The sequence below is a fragment of the Telopea speciosissima genome, chromosome 2 (assembly GCF_018873765.1).
Source record: "Telopea speciosissima isolate NSW1024214 ecotype Mountain lineage chromosome 2, Tspe_v1, whole genome shotgun sequence".
NCBI lineage: Eukaryota > Viridiplantae > Streptophyta > Magnoliopsida > Proteales > Proteaceae > Telopea > Telopea speciosissima.
In genome coordinates, this window is record NC_057917.1 from 6,349,710 (window position 1) to 6,371,977 (window position 22,268).

At 39.2% G+C, this 22,268-nt stretch overlaps 2 protein-coding genes across 5 annotated transcripts; one reads left to right on the plus strand and one right to left on the minus strand.

Annotated features, from left to right (window-relative positions):
* Positions 1-2,519: 2,519 nt before the first annotated feature.
* Positions 2,520-3,792, minus strand: LOC122649779. The gene is made up of 3 exons (XM_043843018.1): positions 3,769-3,792; positions 3,089-3,674; positions 2,520-2,974 (listed from the first exon to the last, which is right to left on the minus strand). Exons 1-3 carry the CDS (start codon positions 3,790-3,792, stop codon positions 2,520-2,522), a joined length of 1,065 nt encoding a protein of 354 aa, XP_043698953.1.
* Positions 3,793-15,106: 11,314 nt separating this feature from the next.
* On the plus strand, positions 15,107-19,757 carry LOC122651488 (metal tolerance protein 1-like). Of its 4 annotated transcripts, none has more exons than XM_043844882.1 (2): positions 15,107-15,178; positions 18,283-19,757. In XM_043844882.1, exon 2 carries the CDS (start codon positions 18,286-18,288, stop codon positions 19,525-19,527), a length of 1,242 nt encoding a protein of 413 aa, XP_043700817.1. In that variant the 5' UTR covers positions 15,107-15,178; positions 18,283-18,285; the 3' UTR covers positions 19,528-19,757. The 4 variants fall into 4 exon arrangements, with proteins under 4 accessions (XP_043700817.1, XP_043700818.1, XP_043700816.1 ...); XM_043844883.1 differs by having other exon boundaries at positions 15,159-15,180; positions 18,286-19,757; XM_043844881.1 differs by lacking the exon at positions 15,107-15,178 and adding an exon at positions 15,649-15,690 and having other exon boundaries at positions 18,286-19,757.
* Positions 19,758-22,268: the final 2,511 nt, after the last annotated feature.

Here is a 22,268-nt window from a genome sequence, read left to right on the forward strand (position 1 = left end):
TACTCTTAACCTCTTCTCTGGCCTCATTTCTATATATAGTAGAGCCTTAATATGTTCTTAATCTAAATTTGGAGTAATTTGGATTGGGGTTGGGTGGTGAGCTGCACCTCCTAATCTATTGTGTTTTCTTCACGAAATCACTCTTTTCAACACGCGGCAGGATTTGATTGGTGAAAACAGTTCATTTAATAATTTTCTATCAGAATTTTCGGTTTTTATATCTGGGGTTAATGGAATTAGGTGTGAGTGTTGTTTATCTACTCGGACCAAATTGGCCATGCCTAAGTCACATGCAATCACTGTTACTAAAGTGGGAATCGGATTATGAGCGATTCGGAGGTGATTCATGAGTATGGATCATCTACCTAGCTGCTAGCTGGGGTCAGGTGAAGTGATGTGGGGAGCATGGTTTGAGGAATCGGTATTGGTTGGCTGATTCTTGGTTGATTCCATATTGGTGGATCGGTACGGATAAGGATAGACATATTAAAAAACAATTTTTCAAAGGAAACAGGGCCAATCCGAACTGATATGGATTGATATCGGCCAAGACCAACTTTGATTACTTGAACCCTGGTGGGGAGGGCTAATGAAATGGAATCATCATCTACCTCTGTTCTCTGTGTCAGATGGGATGAAGAATCCATACTAGTTTTGACTGATTTTAGGGTTTTTTTGTTTTTGTTTTTTGGATTAAGAGCTTGTATAATAGAGGGGGGGGGGGGGGATTGGGGATGGGGATAGGCCCCAAGGTGGTTTAAACTCATGACCTCTTATTTGAAGAGTTGGTCTTTTGTCAACGATTTAAGGGTTTTTTGTATAGGATCGTTAGGTTCTCAGATTTGAGAGGTCGATTCTAGGGTTTTTGAGATTGATTCCAATTGATTTGGATTGGAATCGGTTAATGATCTGACTCGACACTAATCGATTCAATCCCCGATTCCAATTTTCATAACCGTCCATGCAACCCAAAAAGAAAGTCTAAAATGGGCTCATTCCATCATCATGTAATCCGATGATCGAACAGTTACCATGTCACTGGATTATGGGGTGTGGGAGTAGTGTTTGTATAGGATTCCAATCCAACGATTTTGAGAGTTTCTAGATGTTCATGAATCGAAACACAAAAAGAGTCGACCATTTGGGTATATGTAATTGTAGGTAAGGTAGATGCGTAAGTAGTTAAAATAGATGGGTTAACACGTACCAGAAATCGAGCTAACAAACAGGGAAAACGCCATGTATATCTCATGAGAAATGTCGGGGCACAATGGGTACCCGTGCACGAGGCTCTTGTCATTGTGGGGTCTGGGAAAGATCATAATGTATGTAAATAATTCAGTCGGGATAGTTGTTGAATCATACCACATAGTTCCGTAATAACAAAAGCTGCAAAAAAGATAGTAGTGATACTATTCAAAAGTACAATTTCATTATTGCTCATACGTAATCCTTTGTATATGTTGGGGTGGTCGGACACTAAGATGGAATAGGCCCGCTAATATGTCAAATGTCCCTGGTGTAATATGATGAAAGACTATTCTTCCCTTAACAAAAGGATCAAAACCTTCCACGTCCCATGCCGGATTTACTGGCTGTATTTTTTCGGATAGTCCATGAGGATCGCACATCCATATTCTAGGACCATACAAACCTGTTACATGAAATAAGTCAAACCCGAAGCAAACCACCCCTAAAAGAAATAAATGAATTCTGAAGATAGTTGCTAAAAAGCATAAGCCAGAAAACACAATATATTCCCCGACCATGCCTCCGTAACTTCAAATACCCCCAAATTTGAATAGTCCTCCCTCCCTCCCTCCCATGAATTGGTTATTTCTAATTGAGTCATGAAAGGTATAACGAACATATTTTGTTTCTTGAATCATATCCAATGAGGGGGGAGGGACAAGGGGTTAAGCATCCAATGAGGGGAGAATCGAATAAGTGATCTCTCTCTAGGATTTAGGCCAGTTCTTCCGATGAATAGCAGCCACCACCACACCAAGAGACACTTCCCAAAGTAAATTAGTCTATGTTCGGTTACATGGCGAAGAGTGGTAGTTGACAATTTGTCATTCGTATTCATAGCATCATTTGCTTTATTCTCATATTCTTAGCAAGTTTAACTTTTCAAGCTTTCGGTTTCAGGTTTCCAAAATATATTAACATCAAACAAATAAATACTTTACTTGGGAATTTGAACCGATAAAGCTTTGATTTTATGCAGATCAAAACTGATTAGAATTGGAACGCTATTGAATCATTGAATCACTTATACATACTAAATCAATTAAAAAAACCGATTACTCTTTGCATTTTATACACGTCTCTAATCTTTGTAGTGGATTTACACCATCTAAATTAATTTAAAGACTGAGTTTTTCCAGACCCACGGTCAAGACCCTTGGGGTTTGGGGACAGAACATTTATGACTATTGATGGGTGTACTTTCTGCACCGTCGGTGTGGGAAAACTTTTTCCTTAATTTTTTTTTTTTTTTTTGGTAAATGGGAAATTTATTGAGGAAGGGGGTGAGTACAACCACTCACTTCAGAATCACAAAGCTCCTGAAACCACCTAATGGAGTTTGGCCAATCTGTCAAGTACTCAAGAGACAGGGCCTTCCTGGCTAGGGCATCCGAAACATTATTCATAGCCTTAGAAACGAAAGAGAAGGAAATGGAAACAAAAGAAGATTTCAGCCTAACAACATTAGCAACTAGCCCTTCCACTTCCCAATCCGGCGATTTCTTCTCCTCCATGAACAAAATAGCATCCTTGCAATCCGATTGCACTAGAAGGTTATCAACACCCAAATCTATAGCAAGATTGAGGGCATGGCGAATGGCTAGCAGTTCCCCTTGAATAATTGAACCAAGAATATGGGGGATGGAACGAGCCTTGAGGCACCTCCCAGTGTGATCTCGGAAAATAATACCCAACCCCCCTTTATCAGAATCCTTGATAAGAGCTGCATCACAGTTAACCACAATCTAACCAACAGGAGGGAGGTGCCACTGAGAACAACTACGAGAGATTCCAATCTCACCAGCCTAAGGGCAAACGACAGGACCATTAACTGCACCTGAAAACTCCAAGTATGCCTTCTCCGCAAGCTGCAGAACTTCAGAAGAAGTCCAAATAATTCCTTTGAGAGATAACTCATTCCTCGCACGCCAGAGATACCAGCAAATGAACGCAGCCTTAGAGAGAGCTTCACGAGCAAGCCTCTTGTCCTGTCTAAACCACACCTCCCAACTACGAATCCAGTCAATCAAAGATGGGTTATCCGAAGGAGAAAATTGAAGAGAACTACCAAACCACACACTACGGGCAAAGGAGCAACCCAAGAGAATATGATCCCTCGTCTCCTTATGGACTCCACATCTAACACAGATCGGGTCAATATTAACATTCCTATGCCTTAAACCCACACCAGAGGCAATAGCTTCATTGCAAACACGCCAAAGAAAGGCCTTAATCTTTGGGAGCGTCTGAATGGACCAAACACGATTCCAAACAGCATCAGGAATACTCTCCCAAGGCCTAGATCTCGACGAAGACGCCCTAGCTGATTGACCTTCCTCTTCCAACTTTGAAAGCAGCTTGTATGCCGATTTGATTGAGAAGAGACCATCTTTAGTAACCCCCCCACCTTCTCTTGTCTTCACCTTGAAAAAGACTTAAGGAAATTTTCAGAATTGCATTCCTATCCACTGGCTGAAAAATAGATTGAATAAGATCCACATTCCAACACCTGTTTGCCTGATCAATAAGATCAGCCACCATTACCTCTCTACACCCATCTGGCCTAGGACCCTGGAGCTTGAAATGAGGAAGAGAAGGAACCCATTTATGTTTCCAAATTTTTATATTTGATCCATCACCTACACTCCAAATGAGCCTTTCAAGAAGAACCTCACGACCCACTAACAGGCTTCTCCACCCCCAGGAAAGACGATTACCAATCTTAGCCTCTAGAAAATCACAGTTGGGGAAATAAATAGACTTCAAAACTTTCTCCTTAATTTAGGTGTGAGTGTTGATCATCTACTCGGATCAAATTGGCCATGGCTAAGTCACATTCAATCACTGTTTCGAAAATGGGAATCAGATTAATGGGCGATCTGGGAATCTGGATCTGCTACCCTCCATGGGACGTGGGTCACACACCCCATGGAGGATTCAGATCTGTCCCCACCCGTCCCCATGTGGGTAGCAAATCTGAACTCGCGATTCGGAGGTGATTCATGACTATGGATCATCTACCCACGTGGAGTCCGGTGAGGGGTTATGGGGAGCATGGTTAAAGGAATCAGTATCAGATCAGCTGGATCAGCCGACTCATATCGGTATTGGTGGAGATCGATATCAATTCTTGATCGATCTTGTATCGGTGGATTAATACGAACAGAAGTAAAAATGTATTAAAAAAAAAAATCAATTTTTCATAGAAAACAGGGCCAATCCGGACTGATATATGAATCGCGATTACTAAAACCCTGGTGGGGAGAGATAATGAAATGAAATCTTCATTTAATCTGACTCCTCTGATCTCTGTGTCAGATGGGATGAAGATTCCACTTCTTTGGTCCTCACCATATTGGATGGCACCCCACGTGGGTAGAAAATCCATACTCTGTTTGGTCTTGATTTTGTATGTTCCGTTTTGATCGATTTCAGGTTTTTCTCATAGGATCGCTAGGTTTTCATATTTGAGAGGCCGATTCTAGGATTTCTTGGATCAATTCCAAATGATTTGGATTGGAATCGGTCAATAAACTGACTCGGCACTGATCCATTCAATCCCCGATTCCAATTTTCATAACACTGCATGCAACCCAAAAAGAGAGTCTAAAATAAGCCCATTTCATCATCAAGTAATCTGATGATCGGACGGCCATGTCAACGGATGACGGGGTTGGGGATTATGTCTGTATAGGATTCCAATCCAACGATTTTGAGAGTTTCTAGATGTTCAAGCAGAACAGGAACACAAAAAAGAGTGGACCGTTGGGTAAGGTAGATGCGTAAGTAGTTAAAATAGCTGGACCAACACGTACCAAGAAATCGAGCTAAGGCCATGTATATACCATGAGAAATGGGAGGGGGGGGGGGGGCCTAACACCTGCAACTATTCCCAAAGTTTTATAATATGGGGAAGTTGTGTTCGTTGCTCGTCTCTTTCCTACATTAACTGACTTTAATTGCAATTCTTTTTAGTTATAAGTAAATTTTATTTTTTTTTGGAGAATGTTCTCTGTGCTGCAACTCAGGCTGCGCTCAGGCACATGGGTCTGTCACTCAATGGGGCAAGGTGGTCAATGCACCCACCCCCATGTGCTTGGGTGCAGCCTGTACTGCGGCACAGAGAATAGTGCCCCTTTTTCTTTTTTAATGGGAATTACAAGTTACAAGACCCAAACCTTTCACTATGGGGTCTGAGGAAGGTCATAATGTATGTAAACTTACCTAGAAAAAAATCCTCTGCAATGCCTTAATCTTGCAGTGCCTTGCAGTTCGAGCCTGGGAGCTCGACACATGGAAGGTGCGACATCCAACAATGTTGACCTCGATAAGAAAGAAAACAAAAAACTGGATCAATCGAACTCGCACCGTTGGATGAAGCATCTTCCACATGTCGAGGCACCGCAAGATGAAGGAATCGTAGAAGATTTTTATCTACCATACCCTCACTTCACTGAGAGGTTATTTCTTGACTCATAAAGTCATACCCAGTGAGAGGCGGGGACAACTGGGTTGTTGTAAGTTGTCAAGCATCTAATAAAAGGAGATTTGAACAAGCGACCTCTCCCTAGGACTTAGGTTAGCTCTTTACAGCAAATGGCAGCTACCACCACGCCAAGAAACGCTTCCCCAAAATAAATTAGTCTATGTTTGGTTACATGATCAAGACTCAAGAGTGGTGCTTGGCATTTTGCCATTCCTCTTCATAGCATCATTTCCTTTAATCTCGTATTCTTAGCAAGTTTAACTTTTCAAGCTTTCAGTATCAGGTTTCCAAAATGTCTTAACAACAAACAAACAAATAAATACTTTACTTGGGACTCTTCTTTGAAATATGAAGAGCCAACTACCCAACTGTCCCCTTTGTTAAGTCTCACTATGAAAAGGGTTTTGCAGAGGTCACCGAGACTTCATCGATACTGAAAATGAAAATTGGGAGAAGGAAATAGAAATCACTGAAAACAAGATTCCCTACAGTGGGAGTGTGGGAAGACTTTACACTTTGTACCAATGGAAAAAGATCTTGTGCAGCTGTGGCGGGAGCTGCACCTATGCAGCACCGCTAAACGACAGTAAAAACAGGGGCAAGGTAGTCATTTCACAGGTGGGTTCCACCTGAGCCCCACATATGAAATGACCACTTCCCCCCTGTATTTGGGGTGGTTTTCATGCTGCACCTGTGCAGCTCCCACTACGGCTGCACAAGAGCCAAGTCCTTGTACCGATAGTACAACTGAAAATGTTTTATCATTCATATGGAAGTCATTTGGAGATCTTTGTCACCTCCAGTTCCCTGTCCGGCCCAGTTCCCCAGTTCCTCTAATAAGGGGGGACTAGAATGTCCACCGTACCCCTGCCCAAACACGTACTCTACCCAGGTGGGGTCCATCATCCCTTATTAGAGGAATTAGGGAACTGGGCCGGGCAGAAAACTCGAGGAGATAATTTTCCAGTCACATGATCAAAGAAGGAGAGAGAAAATAATAAAAAAGCCTATGTAAGAGAGAATTAGGGTGTCAACCGCAAATCGAAATTAGAGAAAGCACTTGATGATTTTGTTTCGTTTTGAACCGATAAGCCATTGGTTTTATGCAGATTAACTGATTAGAATTGGTATGCTATTGAAATACTAAATCAGTTAAAAAAACCGATTAGCCTTTGCATTTTATATACATCTCTAGTTTTTATAGTGGATTTACACCATCTAAATTAATTTAGAGATCGAGTTTTATATACAATGTCTATTCCATGGTAAAAATATGGTTAAAACCAAACCGAAATCGAACCGAATTATTTAAACTGAAATTGTGAAACCGTTTAATAAATGGTTCTTTATGGTTTTAAAATTGAGACCGTTTAGTTAAACGGTTTGTATCAAATTGAACTGTTTAACCGAATAAACCGTTTCACACTCTTAAATGTACATAGATGTACCAAAACAAAATAGAAACCGTTTATTGAACCGAACCATTTAAAACCGAAACCGTGAAACTGTTTAATAAATGGTTTGGTTATGGTTTCAAAGTTGAGACCGTTTAGTTAAATGATTTGAATTGAACCGAACCGATTAACACCCTTACTGTACCCTTTGGACTGTCACATTTTGGCTTCTCACTGCCTATCACGGTAGAACATCTCTCTTTTTATAGGACTCTTTGTCCACTTTTGGAAGACTCAATCTTCTTGAAGACTCCACTTCTACTCTCTTAGAAGACTCTCATCCGCTTGAAAAACTTTACTTACTTTGGAAGGCTCCACTTTCTTTCATTCCCTTAGAAGACTCCACTCTCTTGAGACTTCTTACTCTTCCACTCTCTCTACTTTAGTGCATCTCTACTTTTCCCATTAGAAGACCCTAAGAGACAATCCAATCCAACAATTGAACCAAACTCATCAACTGGTTTTTATAAAAGACACCAAACATTGACCCATTTGGAATTGGTTGTGATGGATCATGGTTGATCCAAACACATGATATTGCCAAAGTGATAACAAGCGTGAGGAAGACCTATTTGGAATCTTACAAGAGAATTACATGAGTACCGTTCAATCATTGGTTATAAATTTCTTGGTCAAATGTTTTCTACGCCGGGGGTGGGCGAAATGATGACCTTATCCTCCTGAATGGCAGGCCCATGTGTCTGGGTGCAGGCTATGCTGCGACACAGAGAACATCCGCCCAAATATCTTATACGGTTTTCTCACCTCATTTTATGGACTTACGTGAAGCCATCCTACATGAGATGTTTAAACAGGACAATTAGGCCAACTACCATTAAATTAGCAAAGCCCATTTATATTTTATGGAATGTCTGTCTAGTCCAATTATCAATTAAGTTAGCAAGGCCCATTTACGGAATGTCTTGTCTTTGGGGCTAGCAGCTCTGCGGCCCAATACACGCAATAGATAAGTCATTTCATCTCTTTAAAAAAGAAAAGGAAAAAAATGGGGAAGAAGAAACGCTGCTCTGTCGCATGGCCCCTACATTAGTGTGGGCGGTCATTTCAGGGGAGCTGTGTCTGACCGCAGAGGCCATACAAACATTGTTTTTTTCCAGGAAAAAAAAAAAGGGATCATACATTGAAAGGATTAGGAGTCGGACCCATCAGGATTTGAAAAACAAAAACCGAGATCCGGATTAGAATTGGTGGAAATCAGGAAAAATGTCCCTAAACCCTAGATTTTGTACACGATTGGTCCAATCGATTCGGGTCGATGTGACTTGATTGATCCGATCCACTTTTTGAAACCCTGGGACCCATGAGGGGGATAACTTCCAATGCATCTCTCTAAGTTTTTATTAACCTACATATCAATTCCTATGGGTGTTTTAGGAACAATAAATTCATCTCTTTCATGGAGGGTAAGGTTAAAAAATTTTCAAGTTTCAACGCAAATGATGGAGAGGAAGATCCTAACGTCCTCCACTCACATGTCAAGTTTCAATCCAAACGATATTTGTTAAGTTGCAAAACAAAACATTTAAAAATAAAAAACTTTGAGGGAGGTGCATGGGCTATTGGGAGCATGGACCTACATGGGAATCATTAAATTCGGAGTCAAAGTTTGACACATGGCACGTTGATGTCATTTTCTAGCCATCTAATGGTTAGAATTGCCACATTACCCATCCACATGGTATACGTAGCTATGTATACTAAGTAATTGTATATGATTTGTCCAAACTAGGAAACCTTACACCTTTTTCTTTATAAAAATTAAGGGTTGATGTTCTCTCCGCAGAACAAGCTGCACCCAAACACATGGGATGGGTATTTCTGCCACTCAGAGAGGCAGGGTGGTCATTTTACCCACATCCATGTGTCTGGGCACAACCTGTGCCCTCGGCATAGAGAACATTTGGCCAAAAATTAAAGTTATGAATGCCCCAAACTACCATAGGGAGTGCACCAATGAGGAGCGATGAAATGCTTTATTACCTAAGAGGTAGAGAGGTCATTTCTCACGGTGACTAGGGAAGCAAACCATACCTATGGACATCCAAGAAGTATGTGCTCCACACTTTCAATATCTTTATCACCAAAAAGGGCATACATTAGAGGTAACTATTTGTCTTCTTTTCAAGTTTTGAAAAAATTTGCCAAAGCGTTTATGCATGTTTTCCATAAGAACACATGGACTTTGGGAGGAATTTTGGAACTCCACAATATCTTCCACAACTGCTTGGGGATGAGAGTTGTTCTCAAAGCTAAATAAGTCAGATACCAACCTGTTTAGTTAGGAGGTCTATTGGAGAGTAATTTATGCCCTTCAATTGAGGGAATCCAAGGGTAAGGTTGCATCGAGGGCAAACCTCGGCGCAACAGTAAAATTGTTTCATTGCGATCTAGTGGTCGTAGGTTCAAGTTAAGAAACAGTCACTCTGTAAAATGAAGGTAATACAAGAATACGTACATTATGATCCTTCCCAGATCCCACAATGACGAGAACCTCGTATATTCGATACACTCTTTTTCAACACAGAGAATCCAAAGAGTCTTCCCAAAATCTGATTGAGCATTCATTCCCTATCACCTCTCCATTTGGACAGTAATGCAATTTCCATGGAAAAGACCCACCAAACTCAAAACTAACCAGTCTAACCGATGTTTTAAAAGGAAAAAACAAAAAAAATCTTCAAAATTGACTGGTAAGCTCTAATTTCCAATGGAAATTGGAAAGAATCCTCCAAACCCAAAATTATTTAAAAAAAAGAAAAGAGTGAGGAATTGACTGGTAAGTTCTACTATTTCTGCTTTGTGTCATTTTATGTACTTTTGAGGCGGCTCATGCTATAATTGAATGCGATCCACTCTTTTTTCTTTTTAGGTAGAAGCGATCCAGTCATTCAGTGTATCATATTATGTTGTCGTGTTCATGTTTTTGAGTGTGGGGTCCACTCTCATCTCGTGCTAGTGTGGACTAAGCTAATTAAATCTTATTTAATAAATGAATGGTATCCAGATTTTTCGTTTATTGGTGAGACATCGAAATAAATTTGACGAATTAGATCACAAAAATGTACTTTATCACGTGGACAGATGATGTCTAATTCCACTATCGCACCTCAAACAAAATGAGAATAAAGGGGAAGCCTATGGATTCGAAGTCAATATGAAATGGTCAATCAATAGCACAGTTCTTTCTTTCCCAGTCTCCTTTCGAAGGTTTGATTAGAAATGCTTAAATGAGTGGAGAAGAAGGAAGGTGAGGAATGATAGCTAGGAGTGGATGGAGGAAGGCCCGGAAGTGAGGAAGTGAAGAATATCGCGATGAACGAATGAGTACGAATGCTTTGATATATTTGATTGCAATGCGTCACTCTTCAACAACTTTTGACGTCAGAAGTGAGGAAGTGAAGAATGCCACATTGAACGAATGTATATAATATACATTAGTCACTTTTCGAATGTTAGAATCTAATTGCATTGACATATATTTCATGTATGTATATATATTTAGGGTTGGTTGAACAGGATCAGGTTGAGCCGGGTCTTTGAAAACTTCAGTCCAACCCTGAATCCCCTTAGCTTGGCCCAGGCCTGACTCGGCTCTGACTTAGGTTCAGTAAAATCTAATATTGACCCTCCCTCAGGGTCGGGACGGGCTGATCCTGATTGGCCATGATCATAGGAGAAGAAGGGAAATATGCATGGACTGGTCAAGTTGGGAAAAGGAGATGCATGGGTTGGCTAGGCTCGGAAGAAAAACAACAACAACAACAATAAAGGAAGACAAAGTAGGGTAGCTCAGCCCAAGGCCTCAACCCTAACCCGGCTTGTCCCTAACTTAGGACCAGAAATTCTCAACCCTTACCCACCCTCAGGCCTTGGGTTCAAGATATCTCAATCTGGGTCCTATTCGGGCTCAGGGCAAGCTCGGGCCGTCAGGGCCAAACTTGCACTCCTAATTTAGGGAAAGGTTTTTTAAAAATTTGAAAGTTATTTAAAACAGTTTTTATGTGAAATAATATAATTTACCCTCATTGAAGAATATCATACTAAAAGAACTTTAAAATGAGATTACAATCTTATTGTAACCAATCTTGAATTCTTGATTAGAACAAGATTTTCTTATATAGGTACGAACCGTTCTATTTATGTGTAAAAGCAAAAGAACCGAGAATCACTTTATCCAAAATTCCACTGTTAAATGAGAATCTTTTAATCATGGGTGTGGATCGTTAACGGGATTCCAAAATTGATATTTTAAACTTCTCACCATAAGAAGCAGAAAGAATAACATGACACCTCAATGGCTAGGTTCTCTTCACATAGAGAGAGACTTTGAGTCAATGGGAAATATTTTTTCTATAAAAAGATAAAGAGTGGTTCTAATGGAAATTTACATTAAATTCACAAGTGCGGATAATCTTAATGGAAATTTTAATAAAGTTAAAGGAAAAGACAAACATATGAATCAAATGTAGCTCTCATACGGATTAGGACGAAAGTAGAGGCTATCAATAAAATTACAAGTTAGCTATAAGATAAATTGCCCTCATACTCAAGGTTTAAAATCCAGGTATCGGACTCGGTATCGGTCATTGTCATAACTTTTTGGATCTGGATCGGATCGGTACAAATCGGTTAGGATCTGTCAAAAAACTCCCCAAAATAGTTTTTTTTATTAATCGGATTATGTATCGGTCAAAGTTAGTGGATGTTTTGATCTCGGGATCGGATCGGTCAGTATCGGTTGGTATCGATCAATATCGGTCTAGATAATATAAAAAATTAAAAAAACTTTTAAAACTTTTAAAAAATTAAAAAAATATTCAGTCGGATCGATCAAGGATTGAATCGACTCGACCAATCCAACCGAGTTGACCAATCCAAAGAACGATCCAATCAAACTTTTCTGTATCAGTCAAATCTCAGGATCGACCTCAACCGATACTAATCCGATCCGAGATTACGAACCATGCTCATACTAGACCAAGCAAATTAAACAGTTTTTGCAGCACAACCTTCTCTTTCTAAAACCCTCCAAAACAAAAATTTGTTGAAATGGTAGATTACTATATTATACATTTATCTATTAAAGCAAAAATTCTTTCTCTTGCTCCATTACAAAATTTTGGTAATGATAGCTTATAAAATAAGAAAAATTCCGATTAGGATGGAGAGAATCTTTTCATCCATCATGATGTAAGTTATGATTGCAACATTAGATAGGGGAGTCTCTCATTAATTCACCATGGTTGTAACAAAAGTAAAAACATCCTTCCCTAGTCCAATCTAAAGGTAAAATGAGCCAATGAAGATGTTCTCTCCCCAGTTTTAGGTGTATTCGTATTGATATTTGTCATGATCAATACCAATACCTGACCAATACAAGCATTCATTTTTTGTTGAAAATTTGATGTTTTGATCCTAGGCCTGAAACCGCTTGATACAAAAGATATGTATTTCGTATCAGTATCACTGTAGTCGAGTAATATCAATGTCAATACTATGAACCAAATCCTTGGTTCTATCTCCATCATGGGTCCCATGAAGGGAAACTCGATCCTTTATTCATTTATAAATTTCAATAAGTGAACTGCCTAAAATTGGTTGTTCAACAAAAAAAATTAGGGATTGATAAACCATAAATACTCGAGGCCAACCTCGATCCGCCACTTGGCATGGCATAAAAGGAGGATAACTCAGACCCAGCTACATCAAGACCCATCTGCTGGACTTAAGAGGAAGAGACCCAGTAGGTCATGCAAGGACCAAGGTCACCATCCAGATTTACATCGATCATCCTACCGGTAAAGGAACCTTATCCCAAAGAAGATGAACCTCACCTACGCATGACCCTTAAGGATCTTATCCAATAAGCGAGGGAAACACATGTCCATCTGCTAGGGAACAACTTTCCTACCTGGACTCTACCTCCCAAGAGGAGGTGATCTACTACGTGATGGACTCTACTATCAAAGAGACTATCACCAACTACTTAGACTCTCCACCGCCATACCCAGCTGTAATTGCTCAGGTATTATACCTAGGGATGTAAACGGATCGGATTCGGATCGGATTTGATCGGAGCTGGATATTCCTTGGTCGAATACGGATACCTCTAAACGGATTCGGATGTGGATCGGATTCGGATTTTCGACCATCCATTTACATCTCTGTCTTGTGTAACCCAGACCTTCCTCCCCCTAACAGATACAATTCACTCTCAATCCACATCTCTTAGATCATGATTCTCTTTTTATCATATTCTAGAACTTGTTTAATCTTCAAAAATCCTCAAAATCATTATTTACTTAATTTTTTATTATTAAGTATTCGGATTTTTTTTCGGACGGATTTTAATCGGAGTATTCGGATTATTTTCCGGATATCTCTAAACGAATACGGATGCCCCTAAACGAATACGGATGCGGATTCGGATTCGGATTTCGGTTATCCATTTACATCCCTAATTATACCCCATTAATCCATCTTGAATTTCAGTTATTCATCTGTTGTTCAGAGAGATCTAACTTAGGCATCAAAGAGTCCTAGGTCGGAACCACACCGATTCACCCTTGTCCCTGACGTCCTTTTGCAGGTTGCGACACCCGAAGGATCACCTGACGATTTCTTGATGCAACAAGGACATATTCCTTTATGTTTTCCATGAATTTAATTTTGGCAGGGGAGGAGGAAGGTGGTTTGAGTTTTTCATGGTTGTGTATTCTAGATAATTATTGGGAAAAGGTTGGGCGTGCCACTAACAAGCCCAACACGTGTCTTCCTTTTTTCTCCCGCTTTGAAAAAGACCACCTTGACCTCATGTTATTTTCCATGAATTTTATTTTGGGTGGGTGGGTGGGTGGGGGGGGGGGAGGAAGGTGGTTTGAGTTTTCCATGGTTCTGTATTCTAAATAATTATTGGGAATAGGTTGGGCGTGCCACCAAGATGCTAACACTTGTCTTCCTTTTTTCTCCCCCATTGAAAAAGACCACCTTGTCCTCATGCATCCAACCTTGTGATTGATCCATGCCACTAGCTTATTGAAAGTTGATAGCATACCCAACCCTCTCTCAATTTTAGAAAACTTTAATAGGCAAATGTGTAAACCCAAAATGAAGGCCCGAACCATGATCAAGCCGAACCAAACTTCCACTTAATGGTTTAATAGAGGTTTAGCCCAATATCAATTGAAACTGGCAATCAACCGATTGAGACCCTTGGATTTTTTTATATTTATTTTTTTTTTGGAATATCCTGCTCAAGGACCCATAGGACAACTACAAGCTAAGGGAAAGACTAAGACAAGCCCACAATCTACAACTAGGAAGAGAGGGGAGAGATGCCTTTTTTTTGGCACAATATGCAATCCAAGAGAATTATGGGAAAAATCATTAAAAAAAAACACCACGTCTACGTGCGTGAGTAAAATCTAAAAGGCCGTGAATGATTGATGAATCGGAATCCGGAATCCGGAATCGACATAATCATTAAAAAAGCCAAAATTTACGAAAAAACCAGTGGTGAGTGCAGAGGACCACTACAAGAAGATAATATTATGATTCGGATATCCCAGTCTCTCTTATCTTTTTGGTAGAAACTGGAGAGACAGAGAGAGATTCATCATAAAGTCCTTCATAATGGAAGTGAATTAAAGGAGAATCCTCCAAAACGACCAGTGAGTTGAGAGAACAAGAAAGAAGAAGAGAATCATCTTCGGTGTCAGGTTATAGGGTTCCTTGGAGTTGAGAATCCAGAAAGAGAGAGAGAGACTAGTAGGTGGAGACTTGGGTGAAGGATCTCTCACATTCTTACGCCTCTTTGGTTCTTCTTCACTACTGAGAAGTGGGTACTGAGAAAGATTGTGTTTTACTGATTTAAGAACTTCTCTGTGCCTGTCATTCTGATAGAGACATTATTGCTCTAAGAATCTCGACAACTTCAATTTCTTTAATCCATTTCTCTACCTTCCTCAGGTAATATTACTCTCATCTTTCCTTTTCTCTCCATCCCCTTTATTTTATTGTTTATTAGGTAATAATTAAGCCGCCGATCTTCCCTTTTTCATCCACACTCGATCACACACACAAGATTTTTGAATTTTGGGTGATTTATTCCCCTTTCTTTCTCTCATTCTTGTGTGTTCGATTCGCTTCTGTTTGCTTCACGTTATTGGTAGGTTTTTTTATGATATTTTTTGGGTGGGTTTGATGATGGATCAATCTTAAATTCTCTTTCTCACGTTTTTGTTCGTTAAGATGGATTTGGGTGTTGCCCTTATATCTTTTAACTATCAGGAACTTTCGAGATATTTTGTTGGGTGAATATGCTTGTTTCGCATTCCTTTCGTGTATTACATTCTCTGTTATTTTGTTGTTCTTCTGTTATGGTTTTTCTTATTTCAAATAATTCTTGTTTGTGATTAATTCTTCCGATTGACGTTACATTGGTTGGTTAGGATGATAAAATCAGGTAAAGCTGTAAAGGTATGGCGTTTTCCCAAACCAATGAAACTGCTTATCTTTAACTGGAAGTTTTTGTTCTACCACTTTACAATCTATTGCCTAACATCCTTGTTCAACGAGTATGTTGGTGAAATGAGGTATTGGTTTGGGTGCTTACTTCTGGAGAGTTTAGGAGATAAACCAGTCAGTTACATAACTACCCAAGGACCTTTTTAGACATGTTATGCCCTTCCATACAAATTAAAACTGCATCTCAGGTATGGCTTGTAATAGGAGATTCCAGTATTCTATATTTGAGTATTTGATACCATTTTCTTGAAGAAACACCCCAAGAGAGGGTAGCCTAGGATCTTTCATTTCTTCAATTTAAATAAAGTTATGAAGCATCTGCTATGCTTTGAATTTCACTAATTTCTTCATAGTTGAAACAAAAATGATCTTTTGCAGATGCCTTTTTTCCCCATCTCTCTTTCTCTGTGATTTCCTCGTTTCTCGCTTGAATGATTCTTTAATCCATAATTCAGCTGATGTATTTTGTGGTCTTCAGTTCAAGTGCTACTGTTGTTCTCTTTCCTAAATCTACCGGATGTGATTTAAATAATAATTTTTGCACAAAATCTTCATTTGTCATAACTTCATTATAGAAAACCTTTCTATGACAATCACTTTGGTAGTTGAAAAATAAATTTTTATCTCAAATACTTGGGTCAGCATGCTCTACAAATTGGCCCTGCCCAGAAAAACTTAAAACCTCTAATCTTCATGTTAGGTTATTTCTGACCATCTGAGATGCAGTCTCTTTCTGGAACTATAGTAGGAAGTTACCACCATCAATAAATATTGACAAAATCATGTTTTAAATCATCTACTTCTTTTGAATTTCAGCTTGTCAATTTCTAGGTGCACCTATTAATTTTGCATTCTGTCCTTGGGGAGCAGCCAATTAACTCGCATCCTGTCCCTGGGGACTGCTCAAGTAGTCAGGTCATCCTTCAATGAAATAAGAAGCTATGACATGAACGTCATTTCAGGAGGAAGAAAAATATGGGTCATTGAATCATCATTTCCCTGATATTTGAGGGAAAAAAATTTCGCTCTATTTTCTTAAAATTTGTACTTTTTGAAAATTACTTTATTGCGGTGACACTGCTTACTATCTATGATTTTTTTGAAATTCATCAACTGATGGTATTTTTGTGTTTGAAATGTTTCCCACTTTACACCAATTGATTCTTTGTTTCTCAAGATTTTGCGAAGGTATATACCAGGGAAAATCTTGAACGACTGTTCTATATTTCATCTTCACGCACCATGCTAGACTTTTTCCTTCTTTTTTTATGTGGAGGGGGAGAGGGGGGAGAGATTATTAGAAGCTCACCAGCATAGTCAATTTAAGCTTTCTTTCTCTAACTTCCACTGACATCATTATTTATATTTTTCCTTTTCGTTTACGGTATCCTCTATCTCATATGGCAGCTTCCCAATCTCTTCCTAAATTCTTAATAGAATCTCCGTTCCTGTAGTCTGTAGAAGATATTGCTCACCTTTTGATTGGTTTCTACCAAACTTGGGTTCCAAAATCGAAAAAAGTGAGATGTTTTGTTGCAGTATGAGTAAGCTAGTAGAAAGTTTCTGAACTGCTGTTCCACTTTATCTGTTTCCTTAACTGTACACCACCACTCTTCAACACCTCCCTAACGTGCCTCCTTCCTTATGTTCAGGGATTGGAACCACAACTAAATGGTTCCTGCTGAAGTGATTACCAATGCCAAAATTCAAGCTGATAAGCACCCCGACTCACTAGACCTTATCTCAACCACTTGCAATCAAATATTAGCTATAATGGTCAAAATAGGAAAATTCTAGGATTCCTACTGAAAGCTGACACATTCAACTTCGTCCTGTCTCTATAATATTTATATAATGATTAGTATTATAGACAGTTCACTGTTCTTGACACCTGAAACTATAACCTTCGTGTAAAATTCTTTAACTGGACACATCAAAACGCAAGCTTGGTTCTAATATTTCAGTATTGGCTCTGATTTACCTCATGAATATTTTTTTAGAGCAAAATATTTAGTGTTGGGTATCCCTGTGGAGGTTTTTTAGTTGTTCTCTACAATGTCCAGCATTTTTTCTGTAAATTAACATAATTTATCAGCCATTGGCCAAGAAAAAGCTATACAGGGCAATGCACAGCAATTTGAACTTCTTTTCATTGCCTTAACTTTTTCTCTATCTTCTCCCCCCCCCCCCCTCTTTTAAAGCTTCAGTGTATCTTTTCCATATCTGATTAACCATTTGATCATTTGGAAGATCTGTTTTACAGAGTTAGTATTTTTCCTGGGATCCTTGAGGTGTTTGTCCAAATCATGTGACAGCATGATTATTCTCCTACAATTCTTATGTAATTAGAGTGGCATAGTAATACGAAAAAGTCAGCAGGCTGGACTTTTTCTTTTAAATCTTGGTGAAGCCAATATCTATGATTGCTGTGTGTTATTCATCCAACATTTGTAGTCTTTTTTTTTATTTGGGTCATCTACATATATAGTCTCTGTTCTTCATGGCTATTATTTCTTTGTTGTTCATGTTGTTATCATAAACTTTCAGATGGAAGACCAGAGTCCTCACCAGCAGCAGATTATCGAAATTAGTCGAAATGTGTCTGATGGTGGGCCAAGCCTAGGAGGGGTTAAGGTCTGTGGTGAAGCCCCATGTGGATTCTCAGATGCTGAAGCCAGCTTGAAGGATGCCAAAGAACGATCTGCATCTATGCGGAAGCTTTGCATTGCAGTTGCACTCTGTGTTGTTTTTATGAGTATAGAAGTAGTTGGAGGAATAAAAGCCAATAGTCTTGCCATCTTAACTGATGCAGCGCATCTGCTTTCTGACGTTGCAGCCTTTGCCATCTCCTTGTTCTCATTGTGGGCATCTGGGTGGGAGGCAAATCCACGTCAATCTTATGGTTTCTTTAGGATTGAGATCCTTGGTGCTCTGGTTTCCATCCAGATGATATGGCTCCTAGCCGGGATACTGGTTTTTGAAGCCATTTCTAGATTAATTCATGACACAGGTGAGGTAAAAGGCTTTCTGATGTTTGTTGTTGCTGCTTTTGGTTTGTTGGTTAATATCATCATGGCTTTCTTACTGGGGCATGATCATGGCCATGGACACGGCCACAGCCATGGTCATGATCATAGTCATAGTGGACATGATCATGACCACAGTCGTGACCATGGCCATGGCCACAACAACCACAGCCATGGGATAAGCATTGTGACACATCATGAAGGGCAATCCAAACATCATGATGAGCATGATCATGTTCATGAAGCCGACCTTTATGAACATCTGCTTCAGAAATCTTCAGAAGATGCACAAAGAGCAAATGCCAGTGATGAACAGAAGAAGAAACAAAGGAACATCAATGTGCAGGGAGCTTATCTTCATGTACTCGGTGATTCCATCCAGAGTATCGGAGTGATGATTGGAGGGGCAATCATATGGTATAAACCCGAGTGGAAGATTATAGATTTGATATGCACCCTTATCTTCTCAGTGGTTGTGCTTTGCACAACAATACAAATGCTGCGGAACATACTGGAGGTTCTGATGGAGAGCACGCCAAGAGAGATCGATGCAACAATGCTTGAAAGGGGCCTATGTGAGATGGATGAGGTTGTGGCTGTTCATGAACTACACATTTGGGCAATAACAGTAGGAAAGGTCCTGTTGGCTTGCCATGTGAAGATCAAAAGGGATGCAGATGCAGACATGGTGCTTGACGAAGTCATAGATTATATCAGGAGAGAATATAACATCAGCCATGTTACCATACAGATAGAGCGCTAGGTGGGCTCTGCACTTCTTGATGGAGAGAACAGTGGTGAGAGTGAACTAGTGGCAAGAGAAGTATTTGCTTTTCTTCTAGTCAGGAACCTGAAATTGGTTCTTTTTAACTGTAGAGCAACTATATCAGTTAGCATTAGTCTAATAGAGCTTGCTTTGTGTACAATACCTTATTAGCAGTGCCAAATCATATTGAGGTGCGGAAATTGGAATCTGGATGGATCTTTTTATTAGCAGCAAAGATGGAATCCACTCACTCTCTTGGATTCCATCTGTGCGGCTAAGGCTGTACAAGAATGGTTTTTGTACGAGAACCTGATCCGCAGTCTTTTTATATGAGTTCAGATGTATTTTGTCCTGGATCAGGATCTTCTGCAGTACCGGCAGGGCGGTGATGTACATTCGACGCCACAGCAGAGGCCAGGTGGCATATATTGCACACATGACCTCTGCTGTGCCGCCGGATGTGCACCGCTGCCCCACCGGTACTGTAGAGGATTTTAATACATTTTGTCCCTCTTTTTTAGGCTGCGTTTGGTAATACTTTGTGGGACTGTTTTTGCCCCCCTTTTTTCATGTGGAAGTTTAAGGACCTTTGCCGCGATTCATAATCACCTCACGATTTTTTGTTGAATCTGTTATTATCTCGTGAAATTGCTCCTTGAAAGTAGAAATATCCATCAATGTTTTTAAAGCGGAAACATTGTAAAGTAAAAAAAATGTTGTAGGACAGTAGGAGGCTTTATTTTTATCAATAATTTAATTTTCATTAAAATTTATTTTTATTTTTTTCCATTTTTTGTGGTAAATTATTGTGAGAGAAAACTGAGGATTTTTAACTTAGAATGGGGGATTGTATCGGTCCCTACGGATTTCGATCCAAGCAATCTAAATCAAATCGGAATTGATCTAAAAAATCCTAGAATCAACCTCTCATATTTAAAACCCAAGTTATTCAATTCCAAAAACCCTAAAATCAATCAATTTAGAATTGGAATCGAGCACAATTGTTCCCGATTCCAATTTTTTAAACTATGAAGAAACCAGATAAGGTTTTATAGAGGATGATGTACTATGAGAGAGATTTGTGAACCGTTTTTGTCCTTAAAAATAGATTGATAAAAAAGAAACGTTGTTAGGTAGGCATAGGCCATACTGAGTGACAAATTTCAACTTCAAAATTGTTAAGTATTTGATCGTTACGCCAAAAGTTCCAGAGTTGATGGAATACGTTAAATTAAACCATTTAACCTATTTCATATTAGACTGGTTCAATCTAGCACCCATACACTTATGTAGGTCTTATAGTTACAAAAATAGAATTGACTCATGAGTCACGAGGGAATTATTGTGGTGGCGGTTGAAAGGATTCGGCTGCCACCACTAGCCACTAAGTATTATATTTTTCATGTCTTTCTCATATAAATGAGTCATGGGTCATTTGATATAAATTATCATGGGTTTCCCATTCAATGAATCTGTCTCTCATCCTTTTATTGGTGTGATTTCTTATTCTGGCATTATAGGAAAACTTTGTCCTCATTATTTCTTAGGATGAGGGTCACCAAGGTTATAGATATCAATGTCTCGACTTTGATTGAAACTGATACAATATTGAACGGATCAAATGATATCGGTCGTATCAGACAGGTATTAAGTATAAATTAAATAATGTTGATATTAAGGATGAAGGTCAATTTGACACCTCTATAAATGTTAGCAAGAAAATTCCTTCTTTTTTTTTTTTTTGTAATTGTGAACTACTTTCTCAAAATTAATGGAGCTTTATCATCCTCTTTTTCTGCTACAGCCAATTAGTTCAATGTGAACTCTATTTCTGTCTTGTCCAAGTGGGGGTAAGGCGGTCTTTTTTGCTTTGCTATGTTTAGGACACACGGCAATACAAAGAAGAATGAAAGTAGAGGATCCGGATCCAATGTGGACTTCTCCAACCATGGTTTTAAGAATCGATATGGATCAGCCGACAGGTATATATTTTTTTAATGGAAAAACGGTGGTTAATTCGATAACAAAGATATTAGTATCAGTATCGCTTTCATCAACAATAATCATTATCAGTCCCGATACTGTGAACTACATCACTCAAGTTCAATCATTGGTGCTAACTTATGCAAGAGTGCGGTGGGCATTGAGAACTCCATTCCGATCTTTTATTCAATTTTTGTTTGTTTGTACTTGTTTTTCCTCCGCCCAAGTGGAAGAGAGAATATCTTCCCAAAAGAAATTTAAGGGGAAATAACCCATTGTAACAACTCAATAAAGAAACCCAAAGTAGGAAATTTCACACAATCAACAAAGACAAATGATGAGGACAGCTGCTAGCGCAGCTGGGCGAATCTTGTGCAGTAGAGCACTTGGTTCCCAGGAGGTCTCAGTTTTGAGGACCCCCCCCCCCCCAAAAAAAAAAAAAATGTATTCCCCTTCCATCCCCCTTTGTATGAAAATAGTTCTACTCCAATGACGTTTAACCATCACAGTCAATCTCACACCATCCATGGATGTGGTTTGTATTACATTAAAAAAATAAAAATAAAAAAGACATGATTGTAAGGTTTAATACAAATTTGGTTAGGCTCGATTCAATGTTATACAGATTCATCGGTTTTATTCGATTCAAATTGATAAGGGATCCGAAGAACAGATGAGAAGACCTAGTGCGATGGTTGACATAAGGGCAAAAGAAAGGTCGGCCATGGGCTCTATTTAAAATACTGATGGACATT

Excerpts from the sequence above, each read along its gene's own strand:
- LOC122649779 (XM_043843018.1), bottom strand. The coding sequence starts at position 3,792 with ATGGTGGCTGATCTTATTGATCAG. Across the intron at positions 3,675-3,768 it reads TGGCTGATCTTATTGATCAG|GTGAAGACAAGAGAAGGTGG; the intron begins GCAAACAGGTGT and ends GTCTTTTTCAAG. Across the intron at positions 2,975-3,088 it reads GGCATACTTGGAGTTTTCAG|CTCTTATCAAGGATTCTGAT; the intron begins GTGCAGTTAATG and ends ACTGTGATGCAG.
- LOC122651488 (XM_043844879.1), top strand. The coding sequence starts at position 15,888 with ATGTTATGCCCTTCCATACAAATTAAAACTGCATCTCAG. Across the intron at positions 15,927-18,285 it reads AAATTAAAACTGCATCTCAG|ATGGAAGACCAGAGTCCTCA; the intron begins GTATGGCTTGTA and ends ATAAACTTTCAG.